This window comes from Plecotus auritus, assembly GCF_963455305.1.
Source record: "Plecotus auritus genome assembly, chromosome: 7".
In the NCBI taxonomy this organism is placed as follows: Eukaryota; Metazoa; Chordata; class Mammalia; order Chiroptera; family Vespertilionidae; genus Plecotus; species Plecotus auritus.
Genome location: NC_137774.1, coordinates 66,816,570 through 66,838,112, shown reverse-complemented (window position 1 = coordinate 66,838,112; position 21,543 = coordinate 66,816,570). Strand labels below are relative to the sequence as shown.

General features: G+C 47.7%; 1 protein-coding gene across 1 annotated transcript; it reads left to right on the top strand.

Annotated features, from left to right (window-relative positions):
- Positions 1 to 7,124: 7,124 nt before the first annotated feature.
- LOC308253574 (uncharacterized protein) lies at positions 7,125 to 16,722 on the top strand. Its single transcript, XM_080679169.1, has 3 exons — positions 7,125 to 7,174; positions 7,517 to 7,666; positions 15,570 to 16,722. Exons 1-3 carry the CDS (start codon positions 7,157 to 7,159, stop codon positions 16,464 to 16,466), a joined length of 1,065 nt encoding a protein of 354 aa, XP_080535295.1. The 5' UTR covers positions 7,125 to 7,156; the 3' UTR covers positions 16,467 to 16,722.
- Positions 16,723 to 21,543: the final 4,821 nt, after the last annotated feature.

Below are 21,543 nucleotides of genomic sequence, written 5' to 3'. Positions count from 1 at the left end.
TGGACTGATAATTCTCAGGGGGAAAGGGGTATGGGGGGTTCATGAAGAGACTGGACAAAAATCATACACCTATGGATGAGGACAGTGGGGGGGAGGTAAGGGCAGAAGGTGGGGTGGGAAATGGGTGGAGGGGAGCTATGGGGAGAAAAAGGAGAAATAATTGTAATAATCTGAATAAAGATTTATTTATTTATTTATTTATTTTAAAAAGAAACTTACTGTCCTCCTGGCCTCTGGAACTTTTAAATGGTAATTGTAATTTACAACACTGTGTTCTTTTAGAGCCTTGGCCTGATTAAGCCTTAAGATTACAGCATCCAATTGAACAACTAGCGAGAGTCGGTTTAATAAATAACAGCACTTCAGTGCTCCCTATGGCAGTAGATGAGCCATAGTAAATGGGAACTCATCTCATGGTCAGACTACACTGAAAAGTGGTATGGGGTGTCCTCAATCTATAAGTAAATGTTATAGTAGATGCAAAACACAGAGAAGTAAGACAGACAGCAAAGCCTAGATCATATTAGCTTATAGGTTAGAAATGATCCAGAGTGTTTTTCTTAATGAAGGCCCAAAAGACCTGACTGCCTCCCATTTACCTGCCTTTCACTTTTGGGAAAAATTTGGCCCTGACTTCCATCCAAGGTTACAGTCTTGCCTCCTTCCTGTGGATGAAAAGGGGCCAGGCCACATGTTAACCTGACAAGCTCAGGGAAGGCCTGAGGAGTGGCCTTGCAAACTCAGAGACCTAAAGTATCCAAAAAGAATGAAAGGTGGCCCAGCCAGCGTGGCTGTGTGAACCAGGAGGTCACGGTTCTATTCCTGGTGGTCAGGGCACATGCCTGGGTTTCGGGCTCAATCCCCAATAGTGGGGCATGCAGGAGGCAGCCGATCAATGATTCTCTCTCATCACTAATGTTTCTATCTCTCCTTCTCCCTTCTTCTCTGAAATCAATAAAAATACATATTTTTAAAAAAAGAATGAAAGGTGAACATGGTGGATGCCGTGTGCGGGCAGGCTAAATAGTATCTCAGATATTGATTTAGAAAAATTGAATTTATTTAAGGAAAGGGGATGGGGAATGGAATATCCAAAGGAAAGGGCTGCACAGCCCCAAGCCAAGGAGACATTGAGTGGATGATGGTGCACCCAGGCGCTGGAATTTCATCCTTATATGCAGTCAGTGGTGGGAAACTTTTGTCACCCGTGGGTTTGGGGGCTGAGCTGGTGGGCTTGGAATGCAGAGGGAATGCAGGTGTGCGATCAGGTATCTTCAGGACAGTTTCAGTTCCTTGTTTGGTCTGACTCCTGGTGTTCAGCAAGTTTTTCCTGCTCTTTGTTCTCAAATGGGAAGCTTTCAAATGGTTGTTAAGGATTGTATTGCCCTACAGTCCTAACAAAGAATAGTCAGGCCCAGCGGGTGTGGCTCAGTAGTTGAGCGTCCACCCATGAATCAAGAGGTCTCCAGTTCCATTCCCAGTCAGGACACATGCCCGAGTTGAACACTTTTTTTTTTTTTTTAAATATATTTTATTGATATTTTACAGAGAGGAAGGGAGAGGGATAGAGAGCTAGAAACATCGATGAGCGAGAAACATCGATCAGCTGCCTCCTGCACACCTCCCACTGGAGATGTGCCCGCAACCCAGGTACATGCCCTTGACCGGAATCGAACCCGGGACCCTTCAGTCCGCAGGCCGACGCTCTATCCACTGAGCCAAACCGGTTTCGGCTCGAGTTGAACACTTGATACCCAGTAGGGGGTGTGCAGGAGGCAGCTGATCAATGTTTCTCTCTCATCCATGTTTCTATCTCTCTATCCCTTTCTCTAAAATCAATCAATTAAAAAAAAAAGGAATAGTCTGAAATTAAAACTTTTTACCTGAAAGAAGTTTAAAGCAGGTAGTCATGTCCTAGGCTAGAATTTTCTCTAAGGTCAATCTTTGAGCCTGTCTATTGTCTTTTTGCATCTACTATAACATATCTTGGGAATGTTTAAGTAATTGTCCTTTTTCCGGATCCCTCAAAGCATAGGCACCACTCTCCAGAGACAACAAGTCCCCTCATTGTTATTGGGTTAATTGTTAACTGTTAACTATCCTGCATCCACCTACATAAAAGATGTATGTGTCTATAATTTTACATTTCATCCAATCCCAGAGGTTTCCCCACTTTGCTTTCTCCCACCTCCCTAATCAATCACCAGTAGATTTCATGTAATCCACTTGCATCTGCTCTTTTGATTGTAACCTATATACATGAAAGGCTAAGTGACCGACCATACATCTGTCCAATCAGCCAGTACATATGACACGCACTGGCAATTTAAAAATAAACGTTGACTCATGCATGCATGATACATATAAAGCTCTTGCTGGCGCAAATTAGTCACGCACTCTGAAAGTGTTTTTACTCTTAATGTGGTAAACAGGGAGATATTAGAATAAATTTAATCAATTTATCAGACATTGTTTTTACCAATGTTGTTTTTATATCATGTTTTTGTTGTTTTTATGTCATGTCTTTGTTGTTATATAATGTTGTTATTGTTTAGTTATTAATCAATTTATATACTATTTTCATATAATTTTACTAATTTTCTTTCATCTCTGACACTTCTATTATAGAGAAAGGGTGAATAGCAATATTAAAATATTTCTTTTAATTAATTTCCTTTCAATGTGCACGAATCCGTGCACCGGGCCACTAGTGTATAATATAGAGTGCAAAACTGCCATTCTCTATAACACTGTCTCAGTCCATTGAGACTTTGCTTCCAGTAATTGTCAAGCTCAAATAAACTCACAAAATTTCTCTACAGGTTTGAATGTTTCTTACCTTGACAACATCTAGAGCTTCTTGAGGATAGTCACTCAACAGCACTACCTAGTGTATGCTGGTTACTGGGGACAGAAGGATGAATAAGACCAAGTCTCTGCCCTCAGTTTCTACACAGAAGATTGCCACTGAACAGGTGATTTCAAGTGTGGTAAGGACTATGCTAGAAGCACACATGCAGCAGAGAATTCTGTGTGATCCAAAGGCCTCTCCAGCCCTAGCATTAGCCTTCGGACTGAAGGTTCCCAGGTTCAATTCTGGGTTTCGGGCTCAATCCCCACTGGGGGGCATGCAGGAGGCAGCTGATCAATGATTCTCTCATCATTCATGTTTCTATCTCTCTGAAATCAATAAAAATATATTTTAAAAAACAAAAAAATAAACAACAACAACAAAAAAAACCCAAAGGCCTCTCCTGTGTGATCCAAAGGCCTCTCCTCCAAAGAAGTGGTAAAGAATGACTTGGAATAAACTAAGAAAGGAGGAAGTGGGGGGTGGGGGGTGGGGGATGGGGGGTGGGGCAGGAGGCAGAGTGTTCTAGGCAGAGTGAAGAGTATACACCAAGTTGCTGGGGATTCAAGACCTGAAGTTCTAGTGAGGCTGAAGACAAATACTGTAGTGACATGCAGAGTAATGAGGAAGATAAAGACTTTCCCAAATTCAACTTTCTATCTCCCAGTCCTCAAAGGGGCCGGGCACACAGTAGGCCTCACTAAATACTTTGGTGAAGTGTCCTTGGACCATCTCACAAGCTGCTACCTCTTTGTTAATCTGGCAAACTCCCACTCATCTTTGAAGGTCCTTTCACATTTGTCTCCTCAGTGAGGCCTGTACCCAATACCCACTCCCTTCAACAGTTATTCATTTACCTCTCTATCTGCCAGAACAACTATTGTTTCCTTTTCATTTATATGTAAATATTTAAAAATATTTTTTATTGATTTTAGAGTGGAGAGGGAGAGAGAGAAACATCAGTGATGATCAGCTGCCACCTGCACACTCCACACTGAGGATCAAGCCTGCAACCCCGGCATGTGCACTGAGCCACGCTGGCCAGGCTATATGTAAATTTAATCATATATACTCCTATGCATTTTTCATCACAATCTTCTTTACTAGACTATGAGATTCTCAAGAACAGGAACTAGCTCCAATTCTAGGTAGATACTTGTACATGTTTGCAGATCAAATGGATGCAGTCCTTTTCCATTTCAAAGGACTGTTCCTTAGTCCTTCCATAGCAGAAGGCCCTTCTAGAAGGAACTTTCAGTGCTCCCAGCCCAGTCTCCTCACTGACTCTCTGAATCAGGGCAAGCAGGCCTTGCCTTTTTAGAGGTGGGGTTTCAGCCATAATCGGGTCCCTGCCTAACCCACTTCCATCTTCCACACTACATTTTCCCTCCTTAACTTACTTGGCTCCAGCCACATAAGCCTTTCTGTTTCTCAAATAGGCCAAACTCATTCCTACCTTAAGTAGTTCTCTCTCACACTCTATTATTATTATTATTATTATTATTATTATTATTATTGATTTCAGAGAGAAAAGGAGAGGGAGAGATAGTAACATCAATTATGAGAGAAAATCATTAATTGGTTGCCTCCTGCACACCACACATTGGGGATTGAGCCCCCAACCCAGACATGTACCTTGACCCGGAATTGAACCGTGACCACCTGGTTCATAGGTTGATGCTCAACCACTGAGCCATGTCAGCCAGGCTGTAGTTCTCTTTAGACACTCTTCCTCCAGATTCAAATAGCTAACGTTTTCTCATCATTCAAGGCATCTCAGATATTACTTCCTCAGAGATGCCTTCCCTGCCCATTCAGGAAGCCCCCAACCACACCACTCCCTATCTCATCCTCTCGTATCTATCAGGATCTGAAATTCTCTTGATTATTGTTCATATTTTTTACACCCTTAGAAGGACCCTGGTAGTCAAGATTTTTGTCTGCTTTGTTCACTACTGCATCTCCAATACCTAGAATGGTGCCAGGCACATAGTAGGGCTCACTGAATATTTAAGAGAATGAACAAAATCAAAGTGGCTTTGGGGATCTTGAGTGTGAGTATTCAGCCATTTAACACCTTTGCCTACCTCTGGGGAGACACAAATATTTGACCAGATTTAATCCCAACATCCAAATTATGCCCTGGGCTCTGCGGACTGAGGCTCAGGTTTGAGTCCTGTGGCTCTGCTACCAATTTCCTTGTGTAACCTCATTTCTTTTCTTCTTTTTTTTTTTCTTTTGCTGGCCCTGAGGCACAGAGATCCTAGCCACGCCTGCTTCAGGTGACATGAGCAGGTAGCTCAGTGTCAGAGAGGTAAGGACCAGCCTTCCAGCTTCCACATGGCACTGGATTCAAGGAAAACACTACCAGATCATTGAGACTCCCTTGACCCTCCGACCCTTTGTCCCTCGCTTGTATCTTTTTTAAAAAATAATTGCTTATTGTTGAAAGTATTACATATTTCCCCCCTTCCCCCTATTGACCCCCTCCAGCCCGTGTAACCTCATTTCTGATAGTTTGGAGCAGCCTTGGGCAAACTACGGCCCGCTGACCGGATCCGGCTGTTCTATCCAGTTCTCTTGCTCTCACCTCCACTCCTTTACTTTGAATTTATTTTAGTTCACACAAACACTCCATCCATGCTTTTGTTCCGGCCCTCCGGTCCAGTTTAAGAACCCATTGTGGCCCTCGAGTCAAAAAGTTTGCCCACCCCTGGTTTGGAGCAATAGAAAGAACGTGAGCTTTGGGATCTGCTACTTACCAGCTGTGACTTAGAACTAATTACTTAAGTTCTCTAACCTTTAGTTCCCTCATTTGTCAAAGGGAGATGTTTTATAGATCCTCACATAGAGCTGTTGTAAAGAGGCAAGGTAGGGATTTTAAGCATTCACTGAATGTTATTTCTCTTTGCTTTCTTCATTTCTGATTCTTAGTTGCCCTGTCCATAAAATGGGAGAAATAGACATCTTTTTTCAAGAGGAATGGGAAATACTGAATCTTTAAATGATATTTTGAAATGTTGGAAATAAAAAATTTGCACAAGACCTCTTTTTTGAAGCTAATTTTTAAATGTAAAAGCATACAGAGGGACAAACAAGATACTTCTGTGAACCAGATTTGGCCTGTGAGCTACCCATTTTCCACCTAGGCTACTAGGTTGTGGGGGATGATGTGAAAACCCTTATTGTATAATTTAGGCAAATCAGTTTACTTCCCAGAACTTCAATTAGCCCATCCACAAAATGGACCCACCTTTGTGTATATAAAAAGAGATCAATAAATTCATAGATACAGACAACACAGCAGTAGGTAGAAGGGCGGGGTTGGGGTGGATGGGGGGAAGGTGAGGACCAGGGAAAAGGGTCAAATATATGGTGTCTGAAGGAGACTAGACTTTGAGTGGTGATAATTTACCCCAATACATTTAGTTTTACGCCCTAGCCGGTTTTGCTCCGTGGTTAGAGCATGGGCCAGAGGACTGAAGGGTCCCGGTATCGATTCCGGTCAGGGGCATGTACCTCGGTTGCAGGCTGGATCCCCCGAAGGTTAGCAATTGATGTGTCTCTCTCACATCTATGTTTCTGTCTCCCACTCCCTTTCACTCTCTCTAAAAATCAATTTAAAAAATATTCTCGGGTGAGGATTAACAACAACAACAAAAAAACACAAAAAACCGACACATATTTAATTTTCAAGAGATCTGGAGTGTGAGACGCTTAGCTTGCTGGTGCATAGTAGTCACATGACTCAAGACAGGGCAGCGGTAGCTTTATGTGGGTGTAGATTTGGTAAGCATATTTTCAAGGAGCAAGCTATCTCAGAGTCCAGGAAAAACAACGCCGGTGAAGGAGAAAAGACAGCGAAGGAGGAAAAGGGAAGAGGTGAGGAGGCAACAGGGTCCGCCCTCCAGGCGGGGCGCCAGCGAGAGGCCCAGGCCCAGGCCCGGGCTGGAGCGCACGTGGCCTATTTTGGGCGGAGCGGACGTGCTCGGCCGCAGCGGAGACCTCCGAGCCGGACACAGGAGAAACGCCTTGAAGGTGGGTCAGAACCGACTGCGAGGACCTTGAAAGTCGGGGTAGAGCGGACTGGGGTCCTGGGAGCTGGGGAACAGCAGAGGTCACTGGCTCTGGGCTCTCCATCCTCCAGGGGCAGCTCGGACTGGACGCCTGGGTCCTCCGGACCCCTCCCCTAGGGGGCGCGGTTATCTGTTCTGACCAATGACAGGTCTCCCTGAGGCCCCGCCTCCGAAGCATCACAAGTGTCCAAACCCGGGGAGCCCTGTCCTGGTCGGGGGGGTTGCGCTAATGCGAAACCTGCAGCTGGTGAGTGCGCACCCCCAGGTCTCCGCACCGATCCCGCCTGCAGCCGGTGCCCTGGAGTTCCGGGCCGCCGACCCAGGCACCAGGCAGTGACTCAGCGCGGGAGGGTAACGACTCGTTGGCACTGGAGATTCGAACTGTTCTGGGCCTTTCACGCAGGGATGCGTGGGGTGAACAAGTGTCTTCGGAGCTAGTCGCGGGCAAGTGCTGGTGCCTAGGGCCGAGCTGGGGTGGGAGGGAGAGGGCCAGACCCAGAGACCAGGTCGGGCAAGGCAACCGCCTTGCCTGGGCCAGGGCCGGGGTGCGGGGTGGGTCCTGAGCTTCTGACCCAGCTGCCCACCCTAGGACACCAAGATGCCTGACGAACAACAGGCACAGAAGGAGGAGGAGGAGGAAGAGATGCAAGAGGAGATGGTACTGCTGGTGAAGGATGAAAATGAGGGTGAGGAGAAGTATGAGGTGGTGAAACTCAAGATCCCCGTGGACAACAAGGAGGTATGTGTCCCACACCCTGATCCCTAATCTGGAATCTGAGGATCAGCAACCCATCCTTCTGCCCCACTGCCTATGCTGAGGTCAAAGAGATCTCACACCTACGGTGCCAGGGTTTGTGCTGGGTGACCATATATATATGTTCCTTGGTTCCCCATGGAGCTTGATGTGTAGCACTGGTAGACTGCTGAGTAACCACGCAGCTACAATCCTGTGTGATGAGAGCAGCCACCAGGGGGGAGAAGCCCAGAGCTGGGAACCTAATGCAGATGTCGTGGGGGAGGGGCCAGGTTAGGCAATAGACAACAGAAACCCCTGACTCTTGGTAGCATTTACTATTCTCCAGACACTGTTTTAAGCACCTCAATTCTATAACATAGGTAGTATTTGTTCCGTTTTACAGGTGAGGAAACTGCGGCTCAGGAAGCTTGATAGCTTGGTGACTGGCCAAGGTCTCAAAGTTAGTAAAGAGATGGCTTATCTGAGACCAGTGAGAGTGAGGGGTGAGGTGAGTGACTACTCCAGGCAGAAGAAATGGGCCTTTCAGTGGCTCAGAGGGGGTGAGTGGGGCACTGGGAGAAGCGTGGATGAGCTTAGGGTGTGTGGCAGGCCAGGTAGGGCATTTGGGATTTATCCTGAGGGTGATGAAGGTTTAAAGAGAGGAGCTTTAATATCAGAATATGAGTTAGATTTTCCCATTCAAGCCCCGAACTGCCACAACTTCCAGTGCAACCCTGCTCATACCTGGAGAACTCTGGCTGGGCCAGGTTTCTGGGCCCAGGCTCTGGTTTCTTTCTGCAAGGGAGCCAGTTGCCAGGGAAAGAACGTTCTGCTGCCCCCTAGTGAGTGTGGTGGGCCCTAGGGGGCGGGGGCTGGCTGCTTTGGCCTCTGCTCCCAGTCAAAATAACTCTGTAGGTCTGTTTTTCTCAGGCCTCCTTGGCCCATCATCCTAGCTTAGTCTGCTTCTTCTGGCCCTGTGGATCTCCTCATTTCACCTATAAGTTAAGAACTCAGACTCCAGCCTGGCCGGTTTTGCTCAATGGTTGAACCTCAGCCTATGAACCTGGAGGTCACGGTTTGATTCCTGGTCAGGCACATGCCCAGGTTGCAGGCTTGATTCCCAGTAGGGGGGGGGGGTGTGCAGGAGGCAGCCAATCAATGATTCTCCCTCTTCATTGATGTTGCTATCTCTTCCTCTCCCTTCCTCTCTGAAATCAATATAAATATATTTTTAAAAAAATAAAAAGAGAACTCAAACTCTAGAGCTCAGGGTGGACTTCCATCTCCATCAGTTACCAGCTGTATCACCTTGGGCAATCTCTTCTAGATTAAGTGTCTTTGTGCCTCACTTTCCTCATTTGTAAAAGGAAAGTCATACCCGTACCTACTTCTTAGGGTTGTGAGGATGAAATGAGTTAATACATGTAAAGAGCAAGAACTGTGTATGGCACATCCTAAATACTAGGTAAATATTATTCATCTTTCTTCTTCTTAAACTTTAAGGGCATGGTCTATGTCATCCTTCTGGAGGATTGTTTTTAACATATATTTTTTATTGATTTCAGAGAGGAAGGGAGTGGGAGAGATAGAAACATCAATGATGAGAAAGAATCATTGATCTGCTGCCTCCTGCACACCCCCTACTGGTGAACAAACCTGCAACCCAGGCATGTGCCCTTGACCAGAATATAACCCGGGACCCTTCAGCCCCCAGGCTAACACTCTACCCACTGAACAAACCAGCTAGGGCCTTCTGGAGAATTTTCAACTCATTTTTATCAGAGGCCTTTTTGGGCTGTATCCTAGGGCTGGGTATGAAAGGGAAACCAACATGGAGGCCTAGACAGAGGATTGAGGGCAGACAACTCAAGGCAGTGGGGAAGGTTCACAGACAAAACTCAGTGGGGATTTGGCAAATGGAGGCAGAGGAGGGGCATTCCAGGAGGAGGAAACAGCAAAAGCAAAGGCTCAGAGGAGATGGGGCCAGAGAGCTACAGGTGTTGGAAGCCAGCATAGGAATTTTACCTACCGCGTGAGGTTATACGGTGCCATCAGAAGCCTCAAATCAGAGGAGGCACTGGCTGTTGTGGGGAGAACAGGCCATGTAAGGCTGGTAGCCTGCTCTCAGGTAGTGACAGCAGTGGAGACAAGTCAGAAAGTTGGGGATATTTATGAACCTTGATTGGACTGGCTAGAGCTAAGGATGGGATGAAGGAGGCTGGGCATGGCTAGTCATGAAATGTACAGAGGGCTAGACTCTAGACCAGCCGTGGGCAAACTACGGCCCGCGGGCTGGATCCGGCCCGTTTGGCTGCGGCCTGCGGAGCCGAAAGAGCGGAGGGTTCTCTTGCTCTCCCCTCCGCTCCTTTACTTTGAATTTATATTAGTTCACACTCCATCCATGCTTTTGTTCCGGCCCTCCGGTCCAGTTTAAGAACCCATTGTGGCCCTCGAGTCAAAAAGTTTGCCCACCCCTGCTCTAGACGAACCTGTAGCAGTCAAAAACATCCGTTCAAATCCCAACTTCACCATTTATCAGCTTTGCCTTGGCTTTCTCATCTGTAAAATGAGATAATGAAAGTAAGATTTTTGAAAGCCAGACTGAGTATCCTCTGGGTGACTGGATTTGGAGGAGGAGAGTGGAAGTGAGGATTACTCACACACATCCCATCAACATTTAGCACAGCACTCTGCCCACAAGATGGCTCATGAGCTCGCTGTGTGGTCTCCTTGAGCCTCCGTTTCTATGAAAATTGTCATCTCCCAAGCTCTCTCCAGTGCTGACATCCTGTATCTCTTAGCTATCATCACCCAGTCCCATGGCCACAACAGGCCTGAATCATGCTGCACGCAGGCGCCGAAGCATTCTCTCACTGCCTATCAAAACCCAACATCTCCAGTCCTGGCTGGTTTGGCTCAGTGGATAGAGTGTTGACCTGCAGACTGAAGGGTCCCAGGTTTGATTCCAGTCAAGGGCACATGCCTGGGTTGTCAAGCCCCACCAGGCAGGGGGGCGCAGCCTCAGGTCCCCTGGCTCGGTGCTGGGGCCAGGGAAGCAGGCTGAGGTCCCCTAGCCCAGCACCAGGACAGGAAGCACACCTTGAGGTCCCCAGTCAAGCCCTGCTGGGTGGGGGGTGTGGCCTGAGGTCTCCTGTCAAGCCCTGCCAGGTGGGGGGCATGGTCTGAGGTCCCCCGGCTTGGTGCTGGGGTGGGGGGAGCAGCCTGAGGTCCCCTAGCCCAGCACCAGGACGGGAAGCGCACCTTGAGGTCCCCCGTCAAGCCCTGCTGGTTGGGGGGCATGGCCTGATGTCCCCCAGCCTGGTGCTGGGGCAAGGGGAGCAGCCTGAGGTCCCCTAGCCCAGCACCAGGACGGGAAGCGCACCTTGAGGTCCCCTGTCAAGCCCCATGGGGGCGGGGGAGGGCGTAACCTCAGGTCCCTGCTGATTGCTTGTTAAGGCTCCTTATGGGAACTTGGCCTCAGCTGTGGGTGCAGCCATCTTTGTGATGGAGTGATGGTTAATTAGCATATTCCCTCTTTATTAGATAGGATTTCTATCTATCTCTCCCTCTCCCTTCCTCTCTAAAATCAATAAAAATATATATATATATTAAAAAATTAAAAATCCAACCTCTCCTTAATGAACACAAAGATTTTCTCCAAGGGCTCTGTGCACATCTAATCCTCTCTCTCTGTCTGTTCAAACCTTTGAGTGTTTTTCTGTTTCCCTCAGGATAAAGTCTCAGCTTCTAGGTCTGTCATTCAAAGCTCTACACCACCTCACCTCATGTCCTGACTTAATGACCCAACACCCATCCCCCGCCCCAGCTTCAAACAGACCTGGCCCTTTCTCACCTCCAAGACTTTGCCTGTGTGGTCCTTCAGCCTGTAACACTCTCTTCACCTTTCCACCTGCTTTCTCCAGGAGGTGTCCTCTCTTCTAGATTAAAAGTGTCTTAATTTTAACAAGCATACGAAACACCTGGGAATCTTGTTAAAGTGAAGATTTTGATTCAGTAGGTCTGTGGTAAGACTTCAGATTCTAGCAAGGAGCTAGAGGATAGGGATTGTATTACCAAAAAGAAGGGGGATTCTGAAAAGGGTCCAGGGCGGGGAGACAAGCTGTGTAGGGTGACCTCAAACTTGTCAGTGAGGTAGACCTGCATCATGATTAAGAGAACAGGTGTTTTGGATGATGAGATTTGGAGTTCAGACCCCAGTTCTGCCATTGATTGGCTGTAGGGCCTTGTGTGGTCACTTTCCTTCTGAGTCTTGTTTCCTTATCTATAAAATGGAGCTAATGAAACCTAACCCAAAGGGTTGTGAGAATTTAACCAGAACATGGGTGAAAAGCACTTAGCACAGTCCCTGGCACATAGAGAACTCAATTCATGGTAGTTGTTGTTATTAATTGGACAAGTAATGGCTGAGGAGGAAACTGGGAACTTTGCTCTGGTAAAAAAAAAAAAAAAAAAAACATAAACAGGAAGACAAACTCAAAAACTTCAAGTTTATATATCTTAGTATACTACATTGTATCCCCATTGGACCCTCTTAGTATAGTGCAAATACTACTTATTCTTATTTTTAAATCTAATAGCTGTAGAATTTAACACATGTAAAGGCCTTGACTGACCACCTAGTTTGGTATTTGCCCAGCTTTAGTCACATGTATAGCGCTCACTGTTGTGCTTATTTATTTATTATTTTAAATATTTTTTTTCTTACTGATTTCAGAGAGGAAGGGAGAGGGAGATAGAAACATCAATGATGCAAGAGAATCATTGTTGGGCTGCCTCCTGCAGGACTCCTACTGGGGATGGTGTCTGAAACCGGGGCATGTGCCCTGACCAGGAATTCAACCTTGATCTCCTGGTTCATGGGATGACGCTCAACCACTGAGCCACACCAGTGGGTCAGTGCTCATTTATTTCTCTATTATTATTATTTAAATAATTCTTTATTGTTGAAAGTATTACTATGTCCCTCTTTTTTCCCCATTGACCCCCTCCAGCTCGCCCCAGTGCTCATTTATTTAATGCTTTTCTTCAGAGATTCACATTGTTTATGTTAAATCCATGTTCATCCAAAAAAAAATAATACTGATGAAACTGTTGCCAAAACCGGTTTGGCTCAGTGGATAGAGCGTCGGCCTGTGGACTGAAGGGTCCCAGGTTCGATTCCGGTCAAGGGCATGTACCTTGGTTGCAGGCACATCCCCAGTAGGGGGTGTGCAGGAGGCAGCTGATGGATGTTTCTCTCTCAACGATGTTTCTAACTCTCTATCCCTCTCCCTTCCTCTCTGTAAAAAATCAATAAAATATATTAAAAAAAAAAAGAAACTGTGGGTTTCATATGATGCATAGTTTTTCTAATATCCATGAAAATAGGTACATAATGATCATAATGATAAGAGTGCGCTGACAGAAGACTTAAAATCCTTTTGCATCCTGTGATGTGTGCATACCTCAAGTTGGGCAGTTTTTATCTCACCTAGCCGACCTAACTCGCCTTCCTGGGTTCACTGAGGCAAGCAGGTTCACTGGGAAGGGAGTGACTTCCCTGGGAAATAGATGTCAAAACCAGGGCAAGACTGGAAAGTGTGACCTTGAATTCTCACTGTGCCAAATCAGCTATGGGGAGTTTCTTGATCTAAAGTATCAGGTTGTACTTTAACTTTGAATCCCTTTTGGAAAGTGCCAGGACTTGGAGTCCAGCCTCTGTCACATCTTGGCTGTGCGAGCGCAGGGCAGCGCAGAGTAGCCTGCTAGTTAAGTAAGGGTCCTGACTCCCACTGGCTCTGGGAATTTAATCTGCCTCAGCCTGTTTTCCTAAATATCAAAGGATAACAACTGACTCAAGGCGGTGACAGGAAGATTTCATACAATAATGTACATCCAATAGCATTTAGAAACTTTACGCTGTAATGTTGGTATCACTGTTATTATTATATATACTGTTTAAACCAGAATTCTGATCTTCAAGGCCTTGAAGTTCCTCCTTGCAGCTTAAGAAAGTAAAGGCCTGAACTGCTCACAAGCTGTCACCCTCTCTTAACCAGTTTCCTTATCTATAAAATAAGACTATGGTAACTGCTTTGTGGGGAGAAGCTAAGATTGTCTTGTCCTTAATATGTGTCAGGTATTTCATTTAATCATTAACTAATGTACCTAACTGCTCCGCCCGCTGTAGATACTCAATATCACTTTGCCTGGATGAGCCCTCTCTTTCCTAAGAAGGGAGCAATATGCCCTCAATAGTCCTCTTCCTTCTACTGTTAATACAAAATGTTAACACAATATAATGTTAACACTTAATACAACATGTGCCCTTTGCCTTTTACAAAATATTTCTTTTTCTGATTTTATCTCTAGAAGCCCAGGCTTCATGAAACTGACTCATTTTCATTTCAGGCCTCAGAATTGTATTTGGGTTTTACCCTTGCCTCCTTCTTCACAGCTTAAAAAATGCTACATGCTGTATCTTAAAAGTTTATTCAAAAGCCTGGATTTGTTTTTTGCCTCGCTTCTAAGTCGCCATCCTCTCCTACCTCACTGGCTGCTCCTCATTTTGGTGCCCTTGGTTCTCTCTGCCCATCCCTTGGTTAATCTCATTCAGCCTCAAGTTTTAAAACCATCTACAGGCTGGCGGCTTCCCAATTAACATCTCTAGCCTAGGAATGTCTTCTGAGCTCCAGATTATCAAGAAATGGAGATGTGACCTGAAACAGATCTCACCCTTCAACTTGCTCTTCCCACCATCCTCATGTCTGCATATGGCAGCTCGACTTCTGTTTGAACCTAAATTCAAAATCTTTGGAGTAATTTTGACTCCTCTTTTCCTTACATCTCATGTCTGATCTTATTTATCAAATCTGTTGTCTCAAATGGCAAAAATATATTCAGAAGCAGACCACTTCTCGCCACCTTCACTCCTTCGCTTTTCACCTGTCACCAGGGCCTGAGCCACTGTATTCTCTTGCCAGATGACTGCAGTGCAGTAGCCTCCTCCCTGGGCTCCTGTTCTGCCTGCTGCCTCCTTCTACCCCAGCATCCTGATGGAGGCTTTTAAAATGAGTCTGATCTAGCCCAAACCGGTTTTGATCAGTGGATAGAGAGCGTCAGCCTGAAGACTGAAGGGTCCCAGGTTCAATTCTGGTCAAGGGCATGTACCTTGGTTTCCCGCACATCCCCAGTAGGGGGTGTGCAGGAGGCAGCTGATCGATGTTTCTCTCTCATCGACTTTTCTATCACTCTCCCTTCCTCTCTGTAAAAAAATCAATAAAACATATTTAAAAAATAAAAATAAAATGAGTCTGATCTAGTCATGTTCCTAACATCTCTAATGGTTCTCCATCTCTTTCATATTACAGGGTCCTAGGCTAAGAGATCTCCTCCAGGGCACCCCATCCATTACTCTCCCCTCCATGCATTCGGCCCTACTCACTTTTTCTTGTCATTCTTGGGGCTTCACTGGGAAAACTCCTGCCTCAGGGTCTTGCTGTGCCCTCTGTAGCCTGCTTTCTCACTTCCTTTAGTTTTTGATCGTTACATCGATATTTTAACCTTATTTAAATTTGAAACATTCACCCAATATCAGCACTCATCCGTTTTTCCCGAAAGCAGGAATTTTAAAAATATAACACTCAATCCCTAGTACCTAGTCTGGCACATTGTACGCCTTTAATAAATACTTGCTGAATTATTAAAGAACAGGCAGGATGACACTGGGCATGTGCTATGTACATTAATGCAGTACCTAATTTAATGTGCACAGCAGTGCTATGAGGGAGGAACCCTTGCTTTCCTGTTTTCCATAAGCGGGACTGAGCATGCAGCTTGCGGAGACCCAAGTCTCTTGCTCCCGGGCCTGTGGGTCAGGACTGACCTATCTCCTCTTTCCCAGCAGATCCCGAGCAAGGCCTCAGCGCAGTCCGCCGACCCGGCGCGCCCACATGCATGCCCGGACTGTGGCCGTGCTTTTGCGCGCCGGTCCACGCTAGCCAAGCATTCGCGCACCCACACGGGTGAACGCCCCTTCGAATGCCCTGAGTGTGGCCGGGGCTTCTCGCAGAAGTCGGCGCTGACCAAACACGGCCGCACGCACACCGGCGAGCGGCCCTTCGTATGCACCGAGTGCGGCCAGCGCTTTTCCCAGAAGTCGGCGCTGACCAAACACGGCCGCATGCACACCGGCGAGCGGCCCTACAAGTGCCCGGAGTGTGACAAGAGCTTCTCCGCAGCCTCGAACCTGCAGCAACATAGGCGGCGCCACACTGGCGAGAAGCCCTATGTGTGCACGCAGTGCGGGCGCCGCTTCGCACAGAGCTCCAACTACGCGCAGCATCTGCGTGTGCACACAGGCGAGAAGCCCTATGCCTGCCCTGACTGCGGACGCGCCTTTGGCGGCAGTTCGTGCTTGGCGCGCCACCGACGCACGCACACCGGGGAGCGGCCGTACGCATGCGCCGACTGCGGCACGCGCTTCGCGCAGAGCTCGGCGCTGGCCAAGCACCGGCGTGTACACACGGGCGAGAAGCCGCACCGCTGTACTGTGTGTGGCCGCCGTTTTGGCCACCGGTCCAACCTTGCGGAGCATTCACGCACGCATACAGGCGAGCGGCCCTACCCATGCACCGAGTGCGGCCGGCGCTTCCGCCTCAGCTCACACTTCGTCCGCCACCGTCGTTCGCACATGCTAAGCCGTCTCTATATCTGCACTGTGTGCGGCCAGGACTTCCAGCTACCCCCTGGCGCTACAGCCGCCACTGTCACTGAGCGCTGCCCAGAGTGTGAGAGTAGATGAGCCCCCTTGTCGCTGCGGGCTGCTAGTGTCTGGCTGAGGAGGAGCATGACAGGGCCCCAACCCCCAGGGGCTGGACTAACCTGGACAAGGACTCCGGGACCCTGGTCTGGGAAAGTGTGGGATGGCAGAACTGGCTGCCCTGGACCTGGAAGACATGGCAAATCCCCTACTGGGATTTTTGGAAACCGTGGCCTCTTTCCCCTCACTACAAATCCTCGACCCGTGTTAGTGAATAAAGTCATATATATTCACGCACATGTGCCTGTGAATGAGGTTAATGGGGAGAGGAAGCAAAGTTGGGGTTTTCCCCTGGGCTTAGGTGACTTAAGTGAATCGTCACGGAACCAAGTGGGGCTATTAGTCCAAAAGGGTTCCTGGAACTGGGTTTGTGTGTGTGAAGTCATCCCACACTCGGCCCTTGGTTATGTCCTCATAACCTCTGATCTGGAAGGGTCCATAAATGTAGCACATTCGTTACAAATTTCTACTAGGTGCCTAGGCATTGCCCTAAGCACTCTATTGACACCTAAACTTTACAACCCCATCAGGTAGGCACTATTATTTCTTTTTAGGTGAGGAAACCGATGCACATCAGCTAAGTATGAAAAATGGCATTTGATCCCTGATGGCCTGGCTCAAAAATCTGGGCTCTAAAGCTATGTATAGCCTCCAATCTGTTAGAGGCCCCGAAGGGAAAGGAAACTGGCTGGAAACTCACAGGCAACCTGCTAGAAATCAGATCTCTGCCCTGCAGGTGGGAGCTACAATAGAGAAACATGGGAGTTGGGCTCAGAGGAAACCCTGGTGCCCCTCTTCAGCACCTGCTGAGACGGAGCCTCCCCAGCCACCGCAGAAAGAATCTGGAGGTAGTTGAACAAAACTTTTATTGAGGGAGAAGAGTACCAATAGGCTGTCTTCCAGAGGTTCTTTTTTTTTTTTTTCTTTGTTTTAAAAAAAATATATGGAACGCTTCACGAATTTGCGTGTCATCCTTGCGCAGGGGCCATGCTAATCTTCTCTGTATCGTTCCAATTTTAGTATATGTGCTGCCGAAGCGAGCACCTTCCAGAGGTTCTTGAGTCTCAGACCTGAAAGTAACTCCTTGAATGGCCTTTAGTCGTGTCTTTTCTAGGGGACTACAAAATGGACCAGCCCCTACACAGACCCTAAACTCTATGGAAACCCAACAATACCCTCTTTACCATTCCATCTCCTGTTGCTGCTGCTGCAGTTTCCTCCACCTGGCACGTCCCTATCTCTGCATATCTAAATCCTATGATCTTACAGAGACCTTGTAGGCCCACTGGGACTTCTCCTAATGAGCCTTTCTTAGTTTCCTCCAGCAAGAAATAATGCCTCCCCCCCTCACTGGATTTGTCTATGTTCTCTCTCCCATTCCTGGAGGGCAGAGCATCTGACCGAGTATTTCCTCAGGGCGGGCCTTAACATTACTCACCAGACGTCACCATCCCCCTGCCTCAGGTGTGCACTGCTAAGCCCATTTTGAATATGAAGTTAGAAGGCTCGCCAGAGGTCAGAGTGCAGAGCTGGGACCCGAGCACAGCTACTAGACTTCTTCCCGACACGTGGAGGGACCCGCCCCAATAAAAGGGCGAGAGGGGGTGATTCCCCAGCCCAGGTTGGGGAAAGACCGCTTATATGTCCTCAAGGCTGAGCTGAAGGGGCCGACAGTATCAGTGCCCTTGCCCCCACCCCGCATCCCCAGGCTTCTCCCCACCCACAGTGGACATGTAGCCCACCAAGCTGCTGCCCAGATTGCACTAAGAACCCCCCAACTCAGCTCGGAGCCCGCCTCCAGAGGCTCTGACCAATCACAGGCGTTAGCGATTGCTTCCGGGGGCGGAGCCGCAGGAAAGGCGAGTTACTTGTGTGGAGCTTGCTATAGCCCGCCCCTTACCCGGACTGGACCAACACGAGCAAGCTTCAGGCGTGTGCTCATAGGCCTCTGTCCTGGAATGCTTCAGTGTTGGCCAACCATCTTAAAGGTGTGGATACCAAACTATTTGAGCTGTCCTATTAAGTGATTAATATATATTTCAGACCAAATCCTAAAATTAAAGCCAGAAAAATGCTCAGTGTGGATGGATTTCAGCAAATCACTGATCATTCTATCTAGAAGACCTCATCAATAATACCTCCATTATTGCTCTCTCCCTCCAGGGAGCATGCCCGTGCTATTCCCCCACAGGCGCATGTCTCCTAACCTCTAAGGGACCCCATGAGACTTGCAACCAGGGGAGCAATGGGCAGTGTCAGCTCCTCCCTGGCTAACCCCCTGAACCTGTCTTCAAGGGCCCCCTTTTCTCTGACTTCCCAGTGAGCCAAAGCAGCCCAGCCTAGGCTCTCTTGTTGCTTCTATGCCCTTCCTTGTTTCACTGCCCTAAGTATGTTTCTGCTGCGCCTCAATAAATTCTTGCTTGCTTTTGTACAATAATCCTATATAATCTATATATATAAGACCCTAATATGCAAATAGACTGAACAGCAGAACAACGGAACAACCCGTCATTATGACATGCACTGACCACCAAGGGCTGCGCGCAAAACATGGTGGGCATTGGCAGCAGGCGGCAGAGTGCGGAACATGGAAGTGTCGGCCTGGGGCGATGGTGGAGCAGGTGAGCGGAGGCGCCAGACCAAGGCAGGGCGCCCGTAACTGTCATCGGGGCTAGCTTCTAGTGGTTACTGAAAATTCTTTGCTCCTATGTGCCATGGTCCCACCTGGTGCTCACACCTGCTGCCAGCACCAGAGCTGCCGCTCACACCCATTGCAGGTGTCCGATGCTGGCCCCGATCACATGGCACTGTCAGCGGATGCGAATGGTGGCTGCCAGCCCCAATCACCCCTGAGGGCTTCTCCACCTCCCCCTGCTCCTGAGGGGCCATCAGGGCAGCAGCTGCCACTCGCACCTACTGCTGGTGCAGGCCCCAATTGCTTCGCACTGTCAGCGGGTGCAAGTGGGACGGCCCCGTCAGTGTGTGGGAGCAGTGGCAGAAGTGGGGCTGCCAGCAGACAGGGGACGGGTGGGGGAGGGGCGTGGAGGGTGAGGCTGGGGGCGGGGGAAAGATGGGTGGAGACCTGCCCCTGTGCCTACTGCAGCCTGTAGGCCTACAGTTCCTTTCAAGGTGCATGAATTTATGCACTGGGCCCCTAGTAATAATAATAATACCTCTCTTATAGAGGTAATGAAAAACCTGGGCCAATTACACCAATATGATGCTTGCCATAAGATGTCAATAGGAATATCAAGAAATCTTAGGTGCCTAACTCAGGAATGGGTCACTAAAACTATTGCTAAGGCCCTACTGTGATACTCAGGCTTAGGAACGGTCAATCCCATCTGATAAGATGTCCCTCTGATAACAAGGCAAACCAAATTTACAAACTGGCAATACTTAAGCAGTTGTATGCCTCACCTTTAAAATCAACTTGAGTCTTACTATGGCTCACGGTAGTTCCACACTCAGTACTGTCATCCAAGTAACAATCCTAGGTCGGTATCATTAGCATGATGACCATTTTGCTGATAAGGAAACCTAAGCATTTACCAATTAGGTCTTGTGTTATTGCTTTCTTACTCAGATTTTTGCATTAACACCAGTCAATCCCACCTCTCTGTCATATTTTTAGCTGCTAACTAAGGCAATTTCCAACATTCACAACCCCAATCTTGAAGCAAATAAAAACTGTAAGAGGGGGGGAGAATTTGTAGGTGGAAGAGGCAAAGCACAGAGGGCCGGGAGAGTGCAGGTGCGTCACTTCCCTTATGGGCATCCGATGGCGGGAAAGGGAAATGACGGGGCAGGGAGAAGGGAAGGGCACTTGGTTAAGAACCCCAGAAATGGACGGTTTAAGAAAAAAGGGGGAATTTATTATAAGGATACAAGGATATCTCCAGAGACCTGGCTGGTGTGGCTCAGTTGGTTGGGTGTCCTCCTGTGCACGGAAAGGTTGCCCATTTGATTTCTGGTCAGGGCACATGCCCATGTTGCAGACTCCATCCCCACTAAGGGGCTTGCAGGAGGCAGCCCACTGATTTTTTTTAAAATTGTTTAAAGTATTACATATGTGTCCTTCCCCCCCCTCCCCCACTAACCCCTCCCTGCCACTCCCACCCCCCAGGACAAGCCCCCACTGCCCCAGGGTCCGTTTCCATTGATTATGCTAATATGCATGCATACTAGTCCTTTGGTTGATCTCTTACCCTCCCACCACCCTCCCCTGCCTTCCCTCTGAGGTTGGATGGTCTGTTCCGTGTTTCTTTGTCTCTGGATCTATTTTTGTTCATCAGTTTATATTGTTCAACCCACTGATGTTTGCTCTCACATCAGTGTTTCTCTCTCTCTCTTCCCCTCTCTCAATTAATAATAATAATAATAATAATAAATCTCCAGAATACAGCTGGAATGAACTGGAACCAGATAGCTGTTTTAAACATTCTACATATTTAATCCTTCTAGCAACTCATTTAATCCTCACAACAACCTATGAGGTAGGTAGTATCATTGTCCTCCTCCTCCTCATTTTACAGATAAGGAACAGAGATAGTGAGTCATTTAACTCAATAGTCTGTAAAGTGGTAGCCAGGTTTCAACTCCAGGCAGTTTGACCTTGGCCTACACCATTGGTCGGCAAACTGTGGCTCGCCAGCCACATGCGGCTCACGAGCTGCGGTTTGCCGCTCTGTTGACTAATGAGTTTGCCGACCACTGGCCTACACTATATTGGGTCAAGTGGTAAGTACTACGAAAACAAATTTTAAACGTATTTAAACATTATGAAAAATGGGGGCAACTTTAGATTGCATGGCCCAGGGAAGATATGATAAGGACTGTTGTTTACCTATACAACTGCCCTTTTGACACCTTCATCTTTTCAGAACAGTGATTTTGTTCTGGGGCCCACCCTTCTCTACTTGATTATGTGCGTCTGTTGTAGGCGGCAGGAACCGCACCAGGTGTCTGACCAGTGGGGTCTGATCAAATCTGGGTTCAGCAATCTCAGTACTTGGGTTCTGGCTAGGAAGAAATTCAGAGCCAAGACTCAAACTGTAAG